Source organism: Danio aesculapii, chromosome 1 (genome assembly GCF_903798145.1).
Source record: "Danio aesculapii chromosome 1, fDanAes4.1, whole genome shotgun sequence".
Lineage (NCBI taxonomy): Eukaryota > Metazoa > Chordata > Actinopteri > Cypriniformes > Danionidae > Danio > Danio aesculapii.
The window spans coordinates 41,581,580-41,607,663 of record NC_079435.1 but is presented as its reverse complement, the minus strand read 5'-3'; the positions used below and the strand labels follow the sequence as shown (position 1 = coordinate 41,607,663).

At 33.9% G+C, this 26,084-nt stretch overlaps 1 protein-coding gene across 4 annotated transcripts in view; it reads right to left on the bottom strand.

Moving 5' to 3' along the window:
* rbm47 (RNA binding motif protein 47) overlaps positions 1-26,084 on the bottom strand; it is a 56,206-nt gene that overhangs the window by 5,002 nt on the left and 25,120 nt on the right. For 2 of the 4 annotated variants that reach the window (XM_056460596.1, XM_056460605.1), the window contains 4 exons: positions 11,578-12,301; positions 8,808-9,276; positions 6,837-7,043; positions 3,070-3,260 (listed from right to left, as the gene is read on the bottom strand). In XM_056460596.1, coding sequence (XP_056316571.1) covers positions 3,070-3,260; positions 6,837-7,043; positions 8,808-9,276; positions 11,578-12,270 — 1,560 coding nt within the window. In that variant the 5' untranslated portion in view covers positions 12,271-12,301. The remainder of the gene's footprint in view (positions 1-3,069; positions 3,261-6,836; positions 7,044-8,807; positions 9,277-11,577; positions 12,302-26,084) is intronic. The other 2 variants (XM_056460613.1, XM_056460621.1) reach the window with 2 other exon arrangements.

The following is a 26,084-nucleotide window of genomic DNA, read 5'->3' as shown; positions in this document are numbered from 1 at the left end:
TTGATTTTGCGTGTGTTTACATTTGTGAATATTCCAGACAGACAAATAAAAAGTGACTTTTGCCTGAGCTGTGCATATTTAGACTGTTGTAAATAAGCTTTTTTGCATTAGTGATGAGCCGTTCTTGACCGATTTGTTCATTTTGAACGAATCTTTCATGTGACTCGAGATCGATGAGTCCTCTCAGGGTGTGATTTGTTCGCAATTTGTGCAGGTGGAGGAGAAGATTAGTTCCTTTTTTCGAGTCTTCTATCAGGTTTGAGTCGTTTGTTCGTCATGTGAAAGACAGAAGCCAATCATATGCATTTAGAGCCAGATAAAGATTTGATCCTTCCATCTCTCGACTCATGCTGTCACATGATGAACGAACTACTGAAAAACCTGAAGACTCGAAAGGTGAACTAATCATGGGCCTTTTTAACTCAGACTTTGTGCATTGGTTAAGCTTACTGTCAGTGTCACGTGAACAATTGACTAAAATTTGAAGACATGTCAGAAGATGTGAGATGACCTAATCAGACAAAAAAACAGGTAAACAATGAATGATTATGTTCTCTTTCTTATAGCATTCTAATGACTTGTTTGTAGAGTGATCAACGATTGGGTTAGCTTCTAGATGCATTTGGAAGCAACTCGTAACATTTTAATAATATTTAAACATAATTTTGGCAAACTAAACAAATGATGTGAAAAAAAGGTTTGTTCATCTTGATCAATGAGACCCAAAGGTCCAATTCAGTAAAATGATTCCGCTCACTATTTTGCATGCAACATTTAACTGATTCTCATTTCCTTACACAGTGTCCTTTTCATATTGTTGTGAAGGTGATATATATGACTCTGTCAAGATTTATGGGTACATTTCAAGCACTTTCCATTTATTTTTCTTATTTTTCTATTTAGAGCAAACTGAATCATTTGTTAATGTTAAATAGTGCAAAATGCTTAAATATGATAGTAAACATTTGATTCAGTTTGTTGTTTAATGTATTGCTAAATGTTTAAAAGTTGACATTTTCATCCATTTAGTGCTTTAGCTCAAGTTGCTAACCTCAAACTAGATAAAACATGACATGTTTAAACATCATTTAATGCATTTCATCATAAAGAATAAGAAATTCACTGAAATATCATAATAACACAGTTGACATATAATTTATCTACTATTGGTGTATCGTAAACATTTTGTAGAAATTAATGAGTGAAGGAAAATCATGTGCCTCGATGCCTTTCAGAGTTTACCGCTAGAGGAAGTGACAATATTGCCAGAATGTAGGGACAGACCAACACAATCTCATGGCAATTCGTAACTTTTTGACTTAATTTGTATGAATTTGTACGATCTCATTTGTACAATTGAGTACGTTTTGCTTATCCCCCAATGATGGTTGGGTTTAGAGGTGGGGTTTGGTGCCACTCCTTTTTAAAATTGTACATTTTCATATGACATATAAAATAACCACTAAACTAACAAAACATAAAGTACTTCAGATCAGGCTGGACAGACACAAAATGTCATGACAAAATTTTAATAAGTGAAATTACAAGTAATACAGAAAACGGATGTTTTGAGCTAATATTTAAATACCCTAGTAAACACACAAAAAAGACAAAAATTAGACTTGATTATTTGATGATAAAAGTCAAAAATGGGTATAGATGGAGTCTTTAAATTAATATTTTTAAGACAAAATCTTCCTAAATACACATACAAACATTATTTTAGAGATAAGTTGATCTAATTAGTGCCACTATTCAAAACTGCTTTATTTTTAAACAATTGTTTTAAAAAAAACACAAAAATAAATAGACCCACAATTCTAGAATCACCAATATGACACAAATGATAAATAACACCATTTTGACTAGACACATTTTTTTATCAGTATTGGGATTATATTTCCAATATTTTCTTATAAAAGCTCCATATTTATTTTCTTCTAATGGCTAATACTTTTTTTAAAAACTGGTATTAAATTATTATTGTTATTATTATCAATATTATTATTAATATTATTATTATTGTTTAGCCACCTTTCAAATCATGAAGGGGAAATTGAATTGGAAATTAATGGAAGCAGAATGCGAATTACAGTTTTTTGTTTATTTAAAAATTTAACAAGTACAGTTGAAGTCAGAATTATTAGCCCCCCTTTGGATTTTTTTTATTTTTTAAATATTTCCCAAATGATGTTTAACAGAGCAAGAAAATTTTCACAGTATGTCTGATAATTATTTTTCTTCTGGAGAAAGTCTTATTTGTTTTATTTCAGCTAGAATAAAAGCAGTTTTTATTAAAAAAAAAAAAACATTTTATGGTCAAAATTATTAGCCCCTTTAAGCTATATTATTTTTCGATAGTCTACAGAACAAACCATCATTATACAATAACTTGCCTAATTACCCTATTCTGCCTAGTTAACCTAGTTTAGCCTTTAAATGTCACTTTAAGCTGTATAGAAGTGTCTTGAAAAATATCTAGTCAAATATTATTTACTGTCATCATGGCAAAGATAAAATAAATCAGTTATTAGAAATGATTTATTAAAACTATTATGTTTAGAAATGCGTTGAAAAAAATCTGCTCTCCGTTAAACAAAAATTGGGGAAAAAATAACAGGGGGCTAATAATTTAGGGGGGTTAATAATTCTGATTTCAACTGTGATTGCGAACAGGTATAACTTTAAAAGTTTAACTTTAAAAGCTTCCATCAAAGAAAAACACCTTTTTTCAGTAACATCAATTTGAAAGTAAGCAAAATATGAGGTAACAATTTCAGATGACTGTAATTCAACTTCCCTTTATTGAAAACCAAATATTTGCTACTGCACTTCAAATTCAACTCTAAAGTCACAATAGCAGTAACAAAGCCATATTGAAGTACAAGTAAACACTCACACCCCATGCATACCGTGCTTGCACAGTAAATATCAAATATGTTTTTCTTTGGCTGTTACTGTGTCATTTTCACTTTCACTGTGAACATATAAATAGGCTCATGGTGCTAGAGTTATCTAGGTGTTATAATAACTGTGAATCGTCCCATCTGTTCAGGTGCATCTCAGTACCTGGAAAGGCGGTGGTGTGGAGACTGCAGGTATGACCGCTGCGGTGGCCGAGGCAGCTGTGGGGTCATGCTGGAGGGCCAGAGGGTTTATCAGGTGCTCCACTGGGTGGATCTTCCCTTCCTCCATTAATTTAGTTGCAGGAGCAGCAGAAAACACAGCAGGGTACTGGGCACCAAGTGCTGGAAGAGCCACTGTTCGCACACACATACAATTAGAACAATGGAAACTAAAAATCAGCAGACTATATCCACATATATTTTTTCTGCACAGGACAACTGCATTTCAAATTATGGGGATTGGGAAACTTCCATTCAAAGGAACGAAATGTTTTAAATTATAAGTCTGCAGTGCAAAATATTTAAACACAATCTCACAGCAATTCGCAACTTTTTGATTCAGTGGCTAAATCGTATGATCTCATTCGTACAATTTAGTACAACTTGCTTACCCCCTACTGAACTGAATTAGCCACTAAACTTAGATTTAGATAATTGTTTTCTTTCTATATTTCATACAATATAGTAATATTCAATTCATTCGTAATATTCAAGCATCTATAATATTCACTGCATCCGTAATTTCGATGTGTAAAGACTTGTTTAGAGTTTTCAGGGTTATTCGTGGCGTTCTGTAAGTAATATGTACATTTTTAAATAGGTTTTTTTTAATATTGAATGGAACTGCACTCAATGGAACTGAACTGGGGTGCGTTTCCGAAAGCCATGGTTAGCCAACTAAAGTCGCAAGTCGTTACAAACATAGTTTGTTGATTTGGCTTTTCCCAAATTCGCAAACTGCGTCGCAAACTTGTATGTTTGCGACTACAGAGCTGTAATGAGAAACATATTTCCTGCCTGTGTTCTATTCCCAGCTATGCCCTATTCGTTTAGAACAGTCTAACATTTAAACTTGGAGTTATGGTATTTAAAAAAGCATTAAAGTCATCACTCTTAGGTGTAATTTGCTTTCAAAGTATTTTTACAGTTCAGTTTTAGCGATCTTCATATTTACAATTGCGCTCTCTTCGCAGTGCACTTTGAAAACATTGATGTTATTTTGAACACAGCAGTGGCTCATGAAGACAGCTATAGGTGACCTACTATTTGAAAGCGGAATTTATGTTACATCTCCAAAGCTTGTGAAAACAAAAAACACAGCATACGTTAATGCTTTTAATTTATAGTAGGTTATTTATTAAGTATCTGTATTGTATATGACATGGGCCTGTTGGTTGGAACATTTCTGGAGTGGTTTACATCTGTCAAATTGTAAAAGTAGACTTTTCATAAAATAAAAATTAAATAAACAATAATCTACTTAATAATAATAATCATAATCATTATTATTAATAATAATATTATTATAATTAAAGTATGATCTTTTTCATTTTCTAATAAATAATAAATATTAAATAAAATTTCTTGATAGTCTCATTATTTATTTATTTATTTATATGATTTATATATGATTTTTATATACGTGTTAGCTTTTGTTAGTGATTTTATGTTACAGAATAGAATACGTAATGTTGTCAATAATATTTGTAAAGGAAACAGGCCCTATATGTGCCATTTACATTTATTTCAATTAATATGGAAAAGGAGTGCCTGTTTTACCAAAAATATTTCATTTTTTATATGCGTGTGTGTAAAACAATATAATTTGCACAAAAAATATGGGGTTCTTCTTTAAAGAAGTAGTTACTTCACCCCATATAGAGCATCATCATGGTTGTTTTATGTTTTAACTAATGTGGTTCAAACGACGGATCTGCGACAGAGAAACTACAGGTTTTGGGAAACACTTGTCACTACATCGTTCTTTTCCCAAACGAAACGCACCCCTGCGTGTGTTTGAGACAACTTAATTGTTTATGTTCAATCCACTTAAACTAATTAGATTAACTTAATTCCTTCATGTTGTCCAAACAATAATCGATTGTGTGGAACCCAGCATTTTTTGTGTGAGGAAAATACTGGCATCTCAATGTAGCCATTTTTTTAACAATTTGTATACAGTTTAATAGACGTTACTCCCATAATTCATGAAAAGCATCATGGGGTGCAGAAAAAAAAGTGAATAGATATTACAAGATACAAAAGCTGATTTTGTGCATGACAAAAATGTGTACCATGTGAGGTTATATAATTCAAAATAAGAAAATAAGGAATGCAGGAAGGACAAATACAAGTCAGAAAGTGCAAGAATGACAGAAGGGATATGCAGGAAAAGAGAAAAAGACTGAGACTTACACAACCTGTCCTCATTTAACAAGTGTATGACTCAGCTTAAGATTAGTGACAAAAAACACACACCCACACACGGCCACGTACACATTGTCTTTCACACACACATTGTTTCCATGCACAAAAACTCTTTTCATTCCCCATTTTAATTCAGACTTAGGATCAGTAGGTTTTAGTTGACGTCAGAATACTCCAGTCAGGAGTTTGCAGATCTCAGATCAGAATTCTGCAAGATCAGTTCATTTTGACACAGCCGATTAGTAGGAAAATAAAGTCATTAAAAACTTTGAACTCAATGCCCAAACAAACAGTCTCAAACACTCTCAAAAGTATTTTTTACCTTCGGGCTAGGTCTCTGGTTTGATTTATTAAAGGGTCTTTGTCGAAAGATGCCCAAAAATTTAAATTTACTCACAATATACAAACTCTCAAGTGACTCCCAAACCTCTGTTATTTTCTTTTTTCTGTTGTACAAAAAAGAAAATGCTTAAATGAATGTTGGAAACATTCATTAATTCGGTAGCCATTGGCATAAATAGTAAAATGCTGCCATTTTTCAACATTCTTCAAAATATAACAGAAGAAAGAAACATAAGTTTGGAAATTCCTTTTATTTTTGAGTGAACTGTGCCTTTAATAACAGTTTATTCAAATAAATGTGCAGTTGTATGTAGGAGGATATCAGATTTTTGAGAGTATTTTTAAGAATTGTTTGAGCATTCTATATATTATTAAAACAACTTTTATGCAATATGAGAAAAATATAAATCAGATATCATAAAGAAAGCAAGTTAGTGTTCCACTCCAAGCCAGTAGGGGCAGCATAGTCACAGAAATCCATATCTTTATTTTAACTCCAGTAGAACTGGCACAATAAATCGGCGAATTGTGAATCGAGAAAAGATTCAGAAATTTTCTGAAGGTGTTCTCTCTTGAATCGATTCAGAGTTTAATTTTTTACCACCAGATGGTGCTATATGCTTTACAAACAGCCACACTCAGATAATCCTTACACATACCATTTGAACATACAACAATCATTAATAAAGTGAATGATTTAATGAAAGATTTTAAGTGAATTCCAAGAGTGTTCATTCATAGTGATCTGTGTTTATTAAAATCATTGAAAAAACTTTAAAAATCATAACTACTTAAAACTTAAAAATCATAAATCTACTTAGAGTGTATGATTAAAAACTAGCCTAAAGCGCAATCTGCTGTTAAAAACGACTCCGAATCGATTGCAGAGAGAATCACGATGCATTCCAAAAATCAACCCATGAATCACAAAACACTGATTTATTGTTCCAGCCCTGAACTCCAGTATCTTTGAGTGTTTTTTTTAAGTAGAAGCTGAATCTAAAACTAAAACTAGAATGATGGTTAAATGTCAGTAATAAATAGAACCCCCCCCCCCCCCTCCCCCTAAATTAAGTTTTTCTTTATTCTGCCTCCACTGAATGGAGTAGAGCACAACTAAATGAAATTCAGTATGTATGTGCTTTAATTTTGTACACTGACTTGTGCCAGGCTTGATGCCCACTGGGTTCACAGCTGCCAACTCTAGGTTAGGCATGATCTCGTAAGGTTTGTCCGGCAATTTGGTCTTTCCTTCATGGTAGCGGCTGTAAATGCCTCGGCCAGCTGAATAGCCACCAAGGTATGAGCCGCGGGGCCCTGGGCCCCTGCTACTGGCCCCGGCACGGCCACGGCCTCTCACAGTACCTGCTTGAGATACAAATGAAAGGACGTGCTGTTCAGGCACAGTGCCGCAAGGAGCAACCTAATTATCATTGTTTGAGAGCATAAAAAGTCATTAGCTTCTGTGTCACCTTTCTGTTCAAATTATAGTTTTAGGATTGAGGATGTGGGAGTGGCTACAAATAAAGCAGGATTTAGGCAGTATCACCCATCAGTATATTCAAACTGCTGTCAGTGTGAATGTGTCTTAATCCCCTGTTAATTTGCCTCTGCTCTTTGAGATGGGAGTGGTGGTGTTTGAGTAATGTTGGAATTAAAAGTAAAGATAAAGTTTTCTTTTAATCAGATAATGGATGAGCATTTGCAATCACAATTCTTTGGTCAATTTGAAAAGGAACATGATCTCATTTCTCAACCCAAAACCACACGCATTTGTAATCGATGATTATGGGTTAGGAAATATAATAATGGCAAGTTCACATCATTAAATTCACTGTCATTCTTTTTGGAGATCTCAGTTCTTCAGCAAACTGTGTGCCATCTAGTGGCCAGACTGAAGATGTGATTAGCAACAAACAGGGCAGAGCTTAGTTTTCAGATGCATCTTTTCAAGGAGTCATTCTCAACTGGTTTTGCTTGGATTATAGGTTTGACATCAAATAGCAGCTATAAAGTACCTTTTCATTTCATCTTTAATAATCAAACTTTATTAAAATAATTAGGAATGCCATTAACATGATAAGGACATAATAAGAAATGTGAATGCTTTGGTTTGTAGATTTGTCTTGGATTTCACTTTTCAATGTCATACTTATTTCACTATTTTTATAATCTTAAAATATATAAATTTATTGTTTTGAGATTTAAAAAAAAAGGTAAACCTGGCATGACTTGATAGTTCTGAAAGATGTAAATTATAATGTATATTAGTATTTTATTTTTACTCATTTACTCAGTTACATTTATAAGACCAAACAGTATACATCTGAATATATTTATTCAAATGACAAATGTAAATGTAATGAGTTAAAGCAATCACTGTCACAAATTCCCCCAAATTCCCTTACCCCCTGAATTTAGTCTTGAGTCTGTGTTAGTTTTTTATGCCTTGCATAGTTTATTATTTCTGTCATTAATTTTCTCACAATTAGTCTTTACTCAGAATTCAGACTTTTTTGCTCTCACTGCTGAGACATAAACATTCAATTACATGTTACAAAGTCAGAATTGTGAGACATACACACTTGCAGTAATGGCTCTTTTAGAATTGTGAGTTTAAATCTTAGAAAAGTCAGAATTGTGGGTTTATATTTGCCAAATCTGACTTTTCTCACTATTAGTATAGATCCTGCATTCCTGTCTTAATAACTAGCCAATGCAAGTTCTTATCACCTAATTAAGACGAAAAGTCAGAACTGTGAGATATCAACACACATTTGCAAGGAAAACCTTTTTTAGCTATATTTAAACCACAAGTTGAGAAGCACTTTTTGGAAAGATTGAAAGCTCTGGGTTAAAGAGGATATCATAACATGAGCTGTAATGCATCCCCTTCATTTTCTTGTACAGATTAAGTCTGATTAAATATGAATGCTAAGCAAAAGATAGTTGGAAAACAATCTAGTTTCCCACCTATATTCAGTAGCAATACAGACAAGGTCACCAACAAAAATCACATACAAACATGATGTACCTGATTTGCCAAATGGTTATTAATATAATTTTTTTAAACAAGAATCACATTTGTTTAATCTGATATAGTAGAGTAAATGAGATAATGAGTTCTCCAACCTTTAATGAAGTAGTCTCGGTTGGGTCCGATGAGTGTGTTGTATGGATAACCATAATAGGCCAGTGTGTATGGATCACACTGATACACATAACTTTGTTGGGTGCTTTCAACAGTTGTGGCAGCTGCTGTTCCCTTCGATGCTTTCTGATAGCGGGTGTATTGCTCTTTATCCACAGGCTTGGCCAGGGTTACTTCTATACGGGAACCTTCGATCTCTGTGCCGTTCAGGTTGTCCATTGCAACCACAGCATCATCTCGACTGGCAAAGTGAACGAAGGCGTAGTCTCTGATTTTTTTGACACGCTCCACGCAGCCAGGGTTGAACTGGCCGAAGGTTTGGCGCAGGATCTCCTCGCTGGTCTCGATCATCAGGTTCCGCACATACAGGATCTTCACTGTTTCCATCACATCCTCGTCCACGTCAATCTCAGGTTCGGCCCAGTCGACTGCAATCTGGTGACCCCAGAGCTGCAGAAACAAACATAAAGACAAACACACACTCACAAACAAGTTTAACGTAGTAGAGGGGGATTCAATAAATAGCATAGATGGAATAAAGAAAGGTTCACTCAAAAAAGAAATCATTTCAACTGTTATGTTTAGGTTTTTGTTCCAAGAAACACAAAAGAAAAAGTTCTGAAAATCTTCGCTCAGCATTCTTTTCGATAGCATTTCTCCGAAAGCACAAATATAAATGATAAAAGCCCCAAGAATGTTTCTTAGGTGAGCTGGAAGCTTTATTACAAGTCTTCTCTAGCCATTCAGTTGTTTCATGAACAGAGCAAATCTGTTCAAATTAAACTAATATTTCTCTCCAGCTACCTGTTAACTGCCACAGCTCAATCAGTGAGTCAGAATCAGAACTGTGCTATTTTTAATTGGTAATTAAATACACCTGATAGACAAATACGCTTCATTAAACATGTACACATAGACATCACCTTTACACTCTATAACTGCAGGGTAATTATGTTTACATATATAATAACGCTAAATGTTAAAAGCTATTACACTGTAAAAAAAAAAAAGCTGAAAATTGTAAGGCAACTTGCTGCAGAGCTTTCAACCCAAGTACTGCACTTGACTGGATTTAAGTTGAAAACGCAAAAATATCCTGAACCTGGTTGCCTTAAATTTTTAAGTTGAGTCAACTTTTTTTTACAGTGTAGTTACTAGTCAATTGGTTAAAGTTAGAAACTAATAACGTTATAGTAAATAGTAAACCTAACTTTTCCAAATTTGTTTGTAATTCAATTCCTTTTTTAAAGCTCCTCTGAAACAATAATTATTGTGAGTAGCACTATATAAATAAACTTGAATTGAATTGAATGGCATTAATTCAGCATTTCTTTACAAACATTTTGAAATCAGTCATCTTGAGAAAAAAAATCCTCTGTTCATTCATCTGAATGATCCATTTTTTGATCTCAACTACAGTATAAATACATTTAAATTAACATCTCACTGGGTGAAAAAAAATTGTAGCTTACTAAAGCTTACATTCTTCAGTGTCTAGTAGTTATCACTTTTGTTGTGTGAAAAATAACATTGTTAGAAATATTCTTCAGATATGTATCCCTTTCTCAGTATATACTTAAAAATAAAGGTAAAAATAAAGGTGTTTTATAAAGCGAAAGACCTAATCCGGTCGGCCTCCCGGCACTCTCAAAACACTTTAATATTTCATGCATATTTTGTAGAAAACTGAAATAATATTGTTTGTATAAATCCAAACAACAAATTGTCTTCTCCTCATTAAAGCCATTATTAAGTACACAGTCTTGTACCTTTTTGTCAAATTTTCATCAACTTCTTTGCTTCAAATGAAAGTTTGTAATGTGATTCACTTCATAGTTGACAGGTTTGATTCATGGGCTTATAAGAAAAAAAATGCAATCCTATAAAATAATTGCATGGATCTGCTGAAAAAAGTGAGCAAAAGTTAACATTAATGGTGTCATAAAGAACAGTTACCTTCACAATTTACTTTACATTATTAAAATATTGGTCACAATTTATTGAAGTTATAATTCTCGATATTAATAAACCATTAACGATGACTTTTAGCTAAAAACCTCTTAATTTGCTGCTTATTAATAGTTAATAATGTATTAGGTAGGTAAAGTTTAGGTACTGGATTAAGAATCTAAAATATGATCATGTGAAATATGTACTTTATAAGTAAAAATAAACAGCCAATATCTTAATAATATGCAGGTAACAAGCCACTAGTTAAAAGTGAGAATTGCTACTTATTAATTCGTTCATTTATTTTCCTTCAGCTTAGTCTGTGATTTATCAGAGGTCGCCACTGCAGAATGAACTGCCAACTATTCCATCATACGTTTTATGCAACGGATGCTCTGCCAGCCGCAACCCAGTACAGGGAAACACCCATACACACTCCCATTCAGAGACGCACCCATACACTATGGACAAGTTAGTTTATTCAATTCACATATCGCGCATGTCTTTGGACTGTGAGGGAAACCGGAGCACCCGGAAGAAACCCACGCGAACACAGGGAGAACATGCAAACTCCACACAGAAATGCTAACTGACTGCAAACAGCAACCTTCTTGCTGTGAGGTGACAGTGCGAACCACTGAGCCACCATGCCGCAATTACCACTAATGTGATGTGTTACCAAAATATTTTTTTACACTAAGAAAAAAATGGTTCTTCTAAAACCCCAGTGACAAGAAAAAAAAGTACATTTTCTTTTTGGAGTGAACAATTCCACTGTTTTCAATTGGAACTAATGTTAACCTGAATTCGCCCAGGCATAAGCTTTCTTCTGGCCATAGCAGCAGCACGGTGAGACTCATACTCTACGAAGGCAAAGCCGCGATTCTTCATCTTATCCGCAGCGCTGGCGTACACGATCACATCCAGCACCCCCTCTGTCACTTTGGAAACTTCCTCCAGGATCTCCTCACGTTTCTTGGTTTTTGGGATTCCTCCAATGAAGAGGCGGCAGTTGTCTACGCTGGAGCACACACCTAGCAATCTCCCTGGACGAATCTCGAAGTTATTGAGTTCGCGGACCGCTCGCTTTGCCTCGTGCTTCTGCGTGTACATGACAAACGCATAACCGCGGTTCTTCCCATCAAAGTCCATCATAAGGCGCATCTCGTAGATCCGTCCAACGCTCTCAAATACTGGCACCAGCTCATCCTCGTAAACGTCGCGTGGGATTTTACCAACAAATATTTCACAGCCGCGGGGAGGGGAGGTGCCTTGCCAGCCTGGAGGTGGGCCGTATTTGCGTTGTCCGTTTTCTTGCACCATGCCATAACCCGACCGCTCCATCAGGGACACCAACGCAGCTTCATTAGGGGCTCCAGCTACTCCCTCTGGGACGGTGCAGTGATGCTGCGGATGTCCAGAGGAGGATTTGGAGGAGGAGGATGGGCTAGGGTTACTCATAGCAACGGCAGAGGCGGAGTCTTCTGCTGTCATTCTGAAATAAGCATCCAATCAGGACTGGAGTCTGAAAAGAGATGGAAAATTTGAAAATATTCTATGAGCATCATCATAATATGTTCATAAACGATTACAAAAAAGACAATTGTTTTAATGTTATGACTAACATTAAAAAGTTAGTATTAATGATGTCATGATGAACATCTAACTTTACATTTTTCTTCACACTATTAAAATATTGGTCACATTTTATTGAAAGGTACAATTTTCACTTTCAACAAACAATTATCAATATCTTTTAGCTCAAAAAACTCCTAATTTTCTACATATCAATAGTTATTATTATGGATGTCCCTATCAGGTTTTTTTGGCCTCTAGTCCAAATCTGAGTCAATTGATTTTGAGTATCTACCGGTACTGAAACCCGATCTGATACTTCTATAATACATAAAAAAAAGAATAGAGCGAAAGAATTTTATTTAATTCACCTTATTTAACATAAAACAACTCTGTTAACAAACAGAGCACTTCTGTGAGGTAGCTTGAACAATCAAGTAATAAATAATATAATTTCTTCACTTTTGGACTTTAGTGCAACAGTAAATATTAAAAAAAATCTTATATATAACAAAAAGCACCTCAACTTAAAATACCCGGCAAGCAATCCCAAGTTTTCATATCTCACAGTTTGCTTTGGCAATGTTGTCGTGATCAACTTTATAATACCTCCAGACTGCAGACAAGTGATGTCATGCCGTACGCATTGCTGTTTCTGTGTGAAGTCAAGAAAGAGATCTAACTCTGTGCCACCGCATAACTATAGATGTGTTAAAAATTACAAGATTATATACATATATACTCGAGTCCTGACCGGGAGGTGACATCCTAGTTATTATGGAGGTAGTTCGGTTTAGATGTTGGTATTTATTTGCTAATAAATGTTATGGCTAGAGCATATATAAGATGAAAAATAAGAAATTAAATGAACAAACTAAATAATTAATTAAATAATAGGTTAATTGATTAGTTAATAACTGATTGTTTTAATTGCTATTAATCACATTCACATTATATGTAGATAATAAAAAGTTTTGAGACTTGCTAATGATTATATTCAGGGGCGGATTTAGTGATTTTGGCACTAAAGCAAATTCCAGCTGTAGGGCCCAAGTCCTGAAATGCACCCTTCCAACTTTTATTCAATATTTATTTATATTGCTGTTTTTTTTATATCACTCAATCTTCTTTTCGACATTTTAAATTAATGCAGTTTTTACATTTTAAATGATTAGATTTTTTTAAATGAATTTACAACTTAAAATAAGAATTTATTTTACTGCTGGACTGCTCCATGACGGATATTTTATTTGTAATATTATTATTATTATTATTATTATTATTATTATTATTATTATTATTATTACATAACATTACGTTATTATATTATACTTGATTGTATATTAAATAATATTTAATTACATTTAAAATTGTATTTGTTTAACTCCCACCATACAAAATATGGTAGAAAACGATATATAATGACGTTATATATAGTTTATAGTTATAATTTATACTTCTAGATATATATTGGGGGCCCCCAGATTTCCAGGGGCCCTAAGCAGCCACTTATCTCTCTTAATGGTTAGATCCACCCCTGATTATATTTAAGTTGCATTCGCTTTTTGTGTGTTTTTAAAGATTAACTTCAATTATTTTATTAATTATTTCATAAAAAAACTTTCTCTTGAATCTCCCCTGGTCCATTAAAAGATCTGATTAATGCATTTATTATAAAATATAATAAATTATAAGTCCTATTTTTCTCTGTGTAACACACACACACACACACACACACACAATATAAATCCTCTACACATGAAGCTGCCTAATAAACCCCACTAAGCCGCATCTACATTTTTCAGCATGGAAAAAATCTCCAAATCCTTAGACCAGAATTTTCCATAAGCAGAAAACAGACACATTTAAAGAAACCACAAAATGTTTGACAAAGACATTGTTAAAGAAACTGCGCAGATTCAGTCCCACCGTTCTGCTGTTAGATGGCTCTATTCAGTCATTTATCAGTCAGCCGGACCTTGATGCCCGCTTACAGGGTAAGGTAGTTAGGTTGCTTAGCAATAAAACCATGGTTACACACACAGAGCATGCTGACCCACACACAGCTTAACCTGGATATACACAACTAACTTCACATAAGCTCACACTGACACCAAAATCCACGCACACACAACTACCAGGACAAGAAACAACAATAAAAGTGTAAGAGTTATTAATTAGTCATTCACTCCAGGATTAAAGTTCAAACGTCCAAATGAGCAACTAGAAGACGCACCATGCTGAAATACCTGGTGTTTTCATGATGAGTTGAGAGGCTTGCTGAAGGAGCATGTGACTTTGACTGTGAGGCTGGAATAACAGGCAACTCAGCAGTACTAAAGCAAAGCTCTCACACACACACACATATCCACGACACTTCCTCATTCACACGCTGACACACACATATGCTGAAAATCAGAACATGTGTGGCTCAAGGCCAAGCTGAAACAGGAAGAAACGCAGACCGACTAATCAAAAGCCAAAAGGACCAGGCAGACTAGCCAATAAGAGATATCTATGCTAATGAGTCTGTACGCTCTTAAAAAAAGAATCTTCATTGGCATTGATGGATCCATGGAGAATCCTTCCAAAGATCATTTCACAAAAGGTTTTCTGGGTGGGAAGAGGATCTGTGGATCTTTAAAAAACGGAGAGTCGTTCATTAAAATGTTCTTTTGCTAAACATAAAATTTTAGAACCTTCATGTTGTACATAGATGCAACATTTCTATATTCACTCTTCATGCAACAGAGACAGTGGCAACACCGGACTAAAAGATGATATAACTCAGAATTAAAGGGTTAATTTTACAACACACACACACACACACACACACACACACACACATGCATTAGGAACACAAACAATAGACATTAACTGTAAAAATAAGCATATCCTGGAAGACAGCCTGACTTTTTCCACAAAATGTACTGCCTTTAAATGAACTGGTTGTCAGTGTGTAATAAACTGAGATGGTCTTGCTGGAAGTGGGGTCAGTGGAAGTGTGCAGATGACAATGAAAGACGATTCAGCAAAAACCGAGAGGAAAGAGAGGGCAAGAGAGAGAACAAATATGAATCTCTGCCAAATACTGAACAAATAAAAAAGCATTAAAGAGGTATTAAAAAGAAAACATCGCAAGAAGACTAGTAAAACGTGTCAATTTTAGTCTCATTCATTCATTTTCTTTTCGGGTTAGTCCTATTATTAATCAGGGGTCAACTGCGGAATGAACCGCCAATTTATTCAGCATATGTTTTACACAGCGGATGCCCTTCCAGCTGCAACCCATCACTGGGAAACACCCATACACTCTCATTCACATACATACACTACGGCCAGTTTAGTGTATTCAATTCACCTATAGCGCATGTCTTTGGACTTGTGAGGGAAACCGGAGCACCCGGAGGAAACCCACGAGAACATGCAAACTCCACATAGAAATGCCAACTGACAGAGCAAAAGGCTCGAACCAGTGACCTTTTTGCTGTGAGGCTACATTGCTACCCACTGCTTCAGCATGACGCCCCCCCCCCCCCCCCCCCCCCCCTCATTTTTAGTCTATTGCTTTATAAATTTATGCAATTGGGCCTTGAATAAAAAAACACAGCTCCAAGCTGAGAATGAGGAGACATCAAAAACAAGAGATGTGATGAAATAGATTTTATTTAATGCTTTGTCAGCAACCAAGGCTATTCTCATGGCAAAAACATTTCAATAATAATTATACAATTAAATACAACAAACAAATGAATTCATAAGATTTTTTGTGTTAATACATGATAAAAATGTTTGTTTTTTCCTGGGGTCACTTTGTTAAAAATGTTCTTAAGAGAGTTAATTTCATTAAAAAAGCCTTCTGGAATCATTAAAGCAGGACAGTCCAGTAAAATGTGTTTTACAGTAATGGGAATTGTGCAGTACAAACATTGTGGGGTCTTCATTTTTTAGCAAAAAAGCATGGGTTAATCTTGTATGTCTAATACGACATCTGGTAAAAATCACTTGGTCAAATTTAGTCTTAAAATTTCTTAAAACTCTGTTTGAGATTTCATGTTGTATTCCATACAATTTATTATTTTGCAATTTATCCTACTCCTCTTGCCACTTATTAAAAATGTAAACATTGATGAAAGGTCTTATCACTGAAGTTGGAATTTGGCATTTGTTTTAAAACTAGACATGCTTTTTCATCTAAAACACGCCAGTCATGCATGAGATTCAACAAAGACCCGAGGGCATCTGTGTAAAGACGTCAGCGTCAACGCATGTTCACTAAGAAAAGCAATGAAAACAATACAAAACTTGTCTCGTGTGCTCTCCATCCAAGAGCATCCAGCACTGAATGAGGGACTTCACAAGTGACCCGTTGTTAATCTCAGAGTCAGGAACACAGGCATTACTAAAAACAAAAACGCCACACACGATTACAGTCTGCAGTGAAAGGCTTTTCATTTAGGGGTTTGCTCAGATATATAGGCAGACGCTCTTGTTGTCTTACACATCACTTCTCTTTTTTTAAAGTCTGTTATTTAGCTTGACGGTCACTTTGATGGTTCTCTATTGACCATAGTTAATGTGCAAAGACTATAGCAGTTATTAGCGTATTAGTAGATCCAACTTAATAATTGGGTTATTAAACACTTCATTTTGATGCTCCACCAAAAGACATTCAACTGACTATGGGTAACTTTGCAAGCAGGTTAACTTAAACTAAGCCTAACATTCTACACATACTCTAATGAGAGTTAGTTAACTTACTGCTCAGCTATAGGAACTAGCCATCAAGCCCTGTTTCCCAGGAACTAATTTCTCTGTTGACAATCAAACTGCATTCAACAAATTATTCAACAACTGGAGGATAGAGGACAGCGTAATGGCAATTGTGTTTTTAGTTTTGTTTTCCTTTTTCTGATTGAAAATATAGACGAAATGTAGATGTGTAAGTTATATGACTAAAACAATAAAATATACTATATGACATTTAGCTCTACACATACAGTGTGTCAAGGAAGTATTCATAGCGCTTCACTTTTTCCACATTTTTTTTAAGTTCCAGCCTTATTCCAAAATGGATTAAATTAATTTATTTCCTCAAATTCTACACACAATACCCTATAATGACCATGTGAAAAAAAGATTTTTTAAATTGTTGCAAATTTATTAAAAATAAAAAAACTGAAAAATCACATGTACATCAGTATTCACAGCCTTTGCCGTGAAGCTCTAAATTGAGCTCAGGTACATTCTGTTTCCACTGATCATTCTTGAGATGTTTCAGCAGCTTAAATGGAGTTCACCTGTGGTAAATTCAGTTGATTGGACATGATTTGAAAAGGCATACACCTGTCTATATAAGATCCCAGGGTTGACAGTGCATGTCAAAGCACAAGCATGAAGACGAAGGAATTGTCTGTAGACCTCCGAGACAGGATTGTCTCAAGGCACAAAGCTGGGGAAGGTTACAGAAAAAAATTCTGCTGCTCTGAAAGTTCCAATGAGCACAGTGGCCTCCATCATCCGTAAGTGGAAGATGTTTGGAACCACCAAGACTTGAAGCTGTAATTGCTGCCAAAGGTGCATCTCAAAGTATTGAGCAAAGGCTCTGTATACTTATGTACATGTGATTTTAAGGTTTTTTATTTTGAATAAATTTGCAACAATTTAAAAAATAGATATATTTCACATTGTCATCATGGGGTATTGTGTATAGAATTGAGGAAATAAATGAATTTAATCTATTTTGGAATAAGGCTGTAACATAAATAAATGTGGAAAAAGTGAAGCGCTATGAATACTTTCCGGATACATTGTACATAAAGCACAGGTAATAGACATAAAGTGCAGGTAAATGCAGCTAACATTAGTTTTGTTTATGTGTATGTTTTTAGCAGTGGATTGTATTGCATGCATTGACCCAATCAGCAGATGTACACTTGCATCACTGTAGTTCCTATTGTGTCATATTAGACCCTGTTCTGAATAGGAACTAATTTGTTTCCCCAAATTGTGTTCCTAGAACTAAAATTGTTTCCAATTCGTGAAGTATGAAAAACCAAAATCAGGAACTTGCACACCAGCAATAGTTCTATGAACTGTGAAAAAGGTTCACAGAGCAAACGCATCTACTGTCTAAAGGAAAAGGTCAAAATAAGGCAGTGTACCAGCATTTAAACTTTTTTAACTGGAAAAAGGATTACATTTTATGTACTTTATTGGTTGTGGAAAAGTCATAAAATTAAAAGTACAGTATAAATAAAATGTGAAGAAAGTTCAGCATGGCACAATATACTTGCCAGTTTACTAATAGCCTAATAAAAGTTTGCTAACGTACAGCTAAAAAGCTACTCTTTTAGTTGAAAGAATGAACATCTAAAGAGGACCATCAAAATAAAGTGCAAAGGCAAATGCAAAAATAACCGACCACAGTTTTGTCTAGTATATAACCGTACAAGTATATTGCTTTATACAGTCTCGTGCAAAAGTAAATGATCACTTACTCCCAGGGCCATTTATATCGAAGTTGATATTTAGCCGAAACAAGTTGGTGTTTCACAACATTTAATTTTTTACAAGGTGGGGCTATGGGGATAGCCCAACACTCAACCTCCAACCTGGAGGACCAGGACATATACGCATTCACCACAGACAATTCAGCTTAATTCACCTATACCACATGTCTTTGGACTTGTGGGGGAATTTGGAGCACCCGGAGGAAACCCACGCCAACATGGGGAGAACATGCAAGCTCCACACAGAAATGTTAACTGACCCAGCTGGGGCTCGAACCAGCAACCTTCTTACCCACTGCGCCACCATACCGCATCAAAACAAGTGATTTAGTTCTGACATATTTGTAAAAAAATATAAACACAAGTTAGCTATTTAGCCAGCTCTAAAATGTGAACTTTAAATTATTAGCTATATTTTTAAGTTCACATCTTCCCTGTGTGTGTGTGTGTGTGTGTTTGTTAATGAATTAATCAATCACCATACAGTTTAAAGAATTAACTGTAATTATTCATTCAGTAATTGGGACAAATCACCAGGGACAACAAAGGGACACACAGAAGAGTCTTTTAGGCCCTCGTGTGTTTCTGGAAGTGAGACTTTGTGGAAGTTTCCTTGTTCCGTACAGAGATACAGAAAACAGCAGGAAGTGAGAATCCGTGGCAAGAGAGAGAAAATAAACCATCGAGAGTATAGAAAAAAAACATTATTCACTTTCCAGCCAACACCAGCTCTCCATATCTCACTGTACCTGCCTGGCAATGGTTGACCTTTACATGTCTCCGTGTGTTTATGTGTGTGTGTTCGCACGCACTTGGTGCAAGGAAACCTGAGGCAGCAGCAGGTGGATGATTAACCAGCACAAATCACTAGCTGTACGTACAGATGCTCTCTCTCTTTCTCACACACACACACACACACACACTCTCTCAGCGTGCGCTCATTTCAATAAGATTTCAACTTTTTTATCTTAAAATCTTTTCAAAACAAGACAATAAACACTTTAAGGTAACTAAAGCAAAAAAAAATGCAAAGACCAAATGATCTCTCACAACCTGCTAATTAATTTCAACTATATTTACTAAAAATCTGCCAAGAAATACACTGAACTAAACAGAGTTTGTTTTAGTACCAATTCTCAATATCAATACTGGCTTGTTACCTGACTATTGTTAAGATATTGGATGTTTTTTACTTATAAATAGGCCCACACGGAATCTGCGCGCACAGATTTTCCGCAGATTTTTAGCCCATCATTAATTCTGTTTATTTACTTGAGTAAATGTGTGTAAATCTATATTTATTCAGTTTTTAAATTAATTTCAGTAATATTTTTGACTAATATGAAAATATTCATCTGATTTATGTACAATAAAGTTTGTACAGTTTCCTGTCTTTTAGTAGATATATTAAATGAGAGACTTGCTTTGTTTACCAAATAAAGTGGATCTAATTGGATTTCCATTTTAAACATTAAAGAAAAGTTAAAAATATATTATTTTTTATTTCATATATTAAGGTTTTAGTTATGATACTCCCAAAATAAGTCTGCAGAAATCCTCAGATTTTGACCAAAATTCTCCGCAGAAATAGCAAAAAACATCTGCAAATTCCGTCTGGCCCTACTTCTAAGGTATATCTTCTGCATGATCATATTCTACATCCCTAATCCTACCCAATACCTATATCTATTTTGTCTATTTTGTCTATAGCAAAAAGTATGCACATACGCACAATAATTTGGTCCACATTAACTAATTCCATATATTCCAAAATAATATATATATATATATATATATATATATATATATATATATATATATATATATATATATATATATATATATATATATATATATATATATGCATGTATGTATGTGTGTGTGTACAGTTGAAGTCAGAATTATTAGCCCCCTTTGATTTTTTTTTTTTTTCTTTTTTAATTATTTCTTAAATGATGTTTAACAGAGCAAGGAAATTTTCACAGTATGTCTGATAATATTTTTTCTTCTGGAGAAAGTCTTATTTGTTTTGTTTCAGCTAGAATAAAAGAATAGAATAAAAAATATTAGCTCCTTTAAGCTGTTTTTTTTTCAATAGTCTCAAGAACAAACCAGAGTTATACAATAACTTGGCTAATTACCCTAACCTTAACCTTATTAACCCTATTAACCTAGTTAAGCCTTTAAATGTCACTTTAAGCTGTATAGAAGTGTCTTGAAAAATATCTAGACAAGATCTAGACAAAGATAAAATAAATCAGTTATTAGAAATGAGTTATTAAAACTATTATGTTTACAAATGTGTTGAAAAAAATCTTCTCTCCGTTAAACAGAAATTGGGGAAAAAATAAACAGGGGGGCTAATAATTCTGACTTCAACTGTATATTGGTAAATATTGACATTGGGTTGTACAAGTTATATTAAAATGCTGTATTGTTTCATTATTTCATATTTTAAATCAATAAATGCTTTAACCGTTGTTCCTTGTTACTTTGTTGATGATAAATTGTTGTTAACTAATGTTAAAAGTTTTATGTAAATTGTTATTATGCAGATTTCAACATTTACTAATAGCCAATATTATAAGCAGAGCTAAATTGAACTAAAAATGAACGGCTCAATTTGTATCAAAACACTAAAAAATATGAATAAAAAATGTCTACACATTGTTATTGTACTTTAAGTTCATGCATTAACATATAGGTCTTTACTGTAAACAAATACAATATACAAATACAATACTGTTATTACTGTAACATGTACAGTGTTACATTTTACACAGCAACAATATATTAAAATAAAAAAGTATTAGAATGTATTTTCTTTTAATTGAGAATAATAAAAATGATTGAGAATTTAAATTAAAAATACTTGTAAATTCCTCTGGATTTCTGATTAATAACTATCCATTTGAATAAAACATCATTTTGCTTTAACAGAAATTAGTCCAAGGATGTCGATGTTTTGATGAATTTCTTACCCAAAGAGCACCGACCAAATATTTGAGTTGCCCCTGAGCGCTTTTTGTTTGCTTTTCATAATTTTGCTTTATTCTCTATACTAATAATGACATTTTAATCTATATTTCAAATTAAAATTTAATGCTTAAAAATTGCCATGTTTTCCATACATTTATGTATAATATATTTTAGCAACACAACAGAATATATTTATTATCTGTTTTTTGTCCTGTCTCTGTAATCCTGTTGCACTGTGGAAGCTCTGTCACGAAAACAAATTCCTCGTATGTGTGAACACACCTGGCAATAAAGCTCTTTCTGATTCTGATTTCTGATAATGTTTCAACCTCCAAACAATTTAGAAACCAAAAAAGAATAAGTGTAGAAAAACCCTGGTTTTCAGTCACAACAAATAAAATTATTTGTTATTTTTACCTTTTTATTACAAACTTATATACAATATTACAAACCCATTACATAATTAACCAAATATTACAATTTAACTCAAACTAATACCTACACTGCAAAAAAAAAAGCTGTAATTTTAGTAGTTTTTTTTCTGGCAGTTGGCATGCCAGGAAAAAAAAACGTGAAATAACAGCCATTAAATTACAAAAATGTCTCGTAGAACAACAGACGTTAAATTAAAGAAATTTACCAGAAATTTTAATTTAAGGAAACTTCTGTAATTTAACGTCCGTTATTCAGTGGTAAATTTCTGTAATTAAACGGCTGTTATTTTACTTTTTTTTTCACCATCCCAGCTATCTGAAAAAAATAACGTAAAATTACGGAATTTATTTACAGTGTACGTAAATCCAGTCAATCCAGAGAAATTGAAAGTGTTTACACAGTCTCTTAATTTGTATAGCTTTATATTCATTTCGACTCAAATATATCAAGTGATTCGATCTTTTAAATCGTTACTAAACAACAAGTGTCCAAAACAACAAAGTTAGAGGTGATGTGAGAATGTAGGAGGGCCTTTCCTGGCAAGTGTGTGATCACAAGATAATGGTTTTTCATTATCTAACACACTGATTGACAGAAGTATCTGATCTTTGACTTCTCGACACGCAGGACAATGTGACAATCGTCACATGCTTTATAAACTCACGCACACAGCTACACAAGAACACACACACAAGGCTTTTGTGTGCAGACAGATCAATTAGTATCTCTTGGGTGAAACTCCTTCCATCTCGCTGAAAGAACACAGTGAAGTGTAGAGGAGCAGAACAATACACACACAGGAAATCCACAAAACACACACACACCTGCATTGAGATTTTGCATGAATGGGGAAAACGTGCAATAGAGAAGAGTCGTTGATGGAGATTTTCATCTAAATTGTTGCTTGCAAGTAATCAGAAGTGCTAGTTTAAAAGAAATCTGATCTAATATTATTTGTTTTATTTTTCAACTAATATATGAATTCAAAACATAGTTAAATATAAATGTTTTTAATTAAGAGCTCAACTAAGAAATATTTGTTTTGACCATTGAAAAATTAAGGCTACTCACACAGTAATGACCTGGCCCACCGCACTATAGCCAGGTGCATTATGGGAAATGGTTTAGTTAGTTTATGTGTTATTTTAGTTAAAATACATGGGTTGTTTTGTTATAAACTGTATATGTTTATATATTTATAGGCCTTCTGTGATTCAGGCCTAATATTTAATTTATTCATAAAATGTTGACCATCACCATCAACGAGGGTATAGTGTGTAAAGGAAGCACCTCAGCGGTCCTGTTAAAGGCTGATCATGTACTGAGCTCAGAATAAAAAGGTTAACTGACAGTACTACCCCCAATACACCTGCTTATTCTGCCAGACTGCTGACAACAGAAACACTTAGGGTTGTGCAGTGTGTGTGACACGAGTGTTCTCAATGCTAATGAACTTTAAAAATATATTGTTCAAAGCAAATGATTTATTTTTCATTAGCTCAAGTGAACAAATTTAGATCTGAATCCATTACCCTATTTTTTTTAATTGGATAAATGATCATTTTATGGAAATTGTTGATTTGATTAAAGCTATATCTTCTTGTTTAGAACAAAAAGAGAATTTAAATTAATTGACTTTCTACAACAAGATAAATATGCTTTGTACCAGGTTATATAATATTGTTTAACATGGAGATTGAAAATATTGTTTAAGGCAAATTATTTATTTTTCATTGGGTCAAGTGATGAAATTTAGATGTGAACCATTACACTAATGTTTTTTAATTGGATGAACAAAAGCTTTTATATGACATTAAATAATAAGGTTGTGATTTTTGTTAGCTGCAAGAGTGCATTTTTAAAATCGCAAGCTTAAATACACACTGACAAAGATAATGAGGACAAATAAAAAGGCACAAATAAAAGCAATTATGATAAAGAAAAGTGGGAAATCTAATTCTAAGGACATGCCAAGTAAGGGGTATTAGAAAGAATTGTTTAATATATAGCTATGTCGGTGCCTATGGCGTGGTGGAAAGTGCACCGGCACGTGCACTCCGGTGTTTGCGGTGACCCAGGTTCGATTCCCACCTCCAGGTCCTGTGCTGATCCTTCCCCTCTCTCTGCTCCCCACACTTTCCTGTCAATTCTCTCTACTGTCCTGTCAAAATAAAGGTGAAAACCCCTAAAAAATAATTATAATATATAGATATAAACTTTATAATATAATATTATATTTGTACTGGGTTGGGATGAATATGGTAAATGTATAAAATAAATAAAATTATAATATATTAATTATAATTAACATTAAAAGTATTATTATTTGTTATATATATATATATATATATATATATATATATATATATATATATATATATATATATATATATATATATATATATAAAATTAAATAATTATAATAAATACAAATCAATTACTACAAATAATATAAATAAAATACAAGTATTATTTAATAAAGTAATAAATGAATTAATATATATATGTTCATGTTGTTTTATTTAAAAATTTGGTTTCTTAAAAAACTCTGAGCACAATCACAGATTATACATTTCATTAATTCTGTTCTGTAGCATCATTGTGTGGAGTGGTTAGTGTTTTGGTAATTTCAAATAACTTCTCGATGTTTTAATAAATCAGATGGCTGATAACATTTTAAACAATTATTTTTATATTATAATTATTAATATATATAAAATTAATTGAGTGTTTGATGTCATTCTCAAGAAGTAAGGATTAAAACCATAGTCATCGCGGAAGATGGATATTCATGTCACTTAAGCATTTTCTAAATAAATAAATAAATAGAGGTTTCGGATGACCATCAAGTCATCAGCCTGGCGTGTGTATTTGTGTTTATGTATAGATGCTGGGCTCTTCAGTCACGTCAAGGGCTCTTCAAACAAGATACACTTCATTGATCAAGCAAAAGAGCGAAGAAAATGCTTCAGATGAACACAAAAGTCCTGCTACTCTCAATGTTATGAGCCTTTCAGCACTAAAAGACACGGGTTTGCATGTTTTATGTCTTCTTGTTTGTTGGGGTGTCAGCAAGATTTCAATCAGCTAATCGTTAAAAAGTCTCGATATTGATTAAAACACCCAAGCGATATTATCTCTAAGTAATAATGATTTGCATGAATTTATTAAAACTTTGAAAACCACAACAGTACATTCAATTCTGCATTAAACTCAGCTCGCAACTTCAGTCTTTTTGAATAGCATTGCTAATTCTGTGTGTTATTTCTGTGTTTCTGTGACAACAGCTGGAATAAAACTACTTAGGATAAAAAGATTAGCTGCTTTTCCACTGTGCAGTACGATAAGGTTTGGCTCATTTTCGCCACCTCAACTACATTGACTTTTGGAAAAAGCTTTTTCATTCTGGGTCGTCCCATCCAGTTGATCTTGGATCCACTTTTCAGTTACTAATTAGACAACGTAGGCTCATTCTGAAAACGTAGCCCTATATACATTTCTGGAGATCGCAAATTATGTAGCCAGAAGTACGTATGACTGCATTTCCTCTTTAAAACGAATGCTACGGGGTGGTATAGTGTTCCTTTTCACACTTACCAGCTGACTGCTTACCTCCGTATGGACTGCTTTCCTGCTGTTACCAGTTTGTCCACTAGCTCGCCATGTACATTGGCGTACTTGAGACACAGAGAGGAGTTAACCACGACAATGGGGTTCGAGTCTGGCGAAAAAACGGTTTAAGAAAGCGGGTAAGACAAAACCAGAATCCAAAAATTAAAATAAACAAGCAAATAAAAAGGTAAGAAT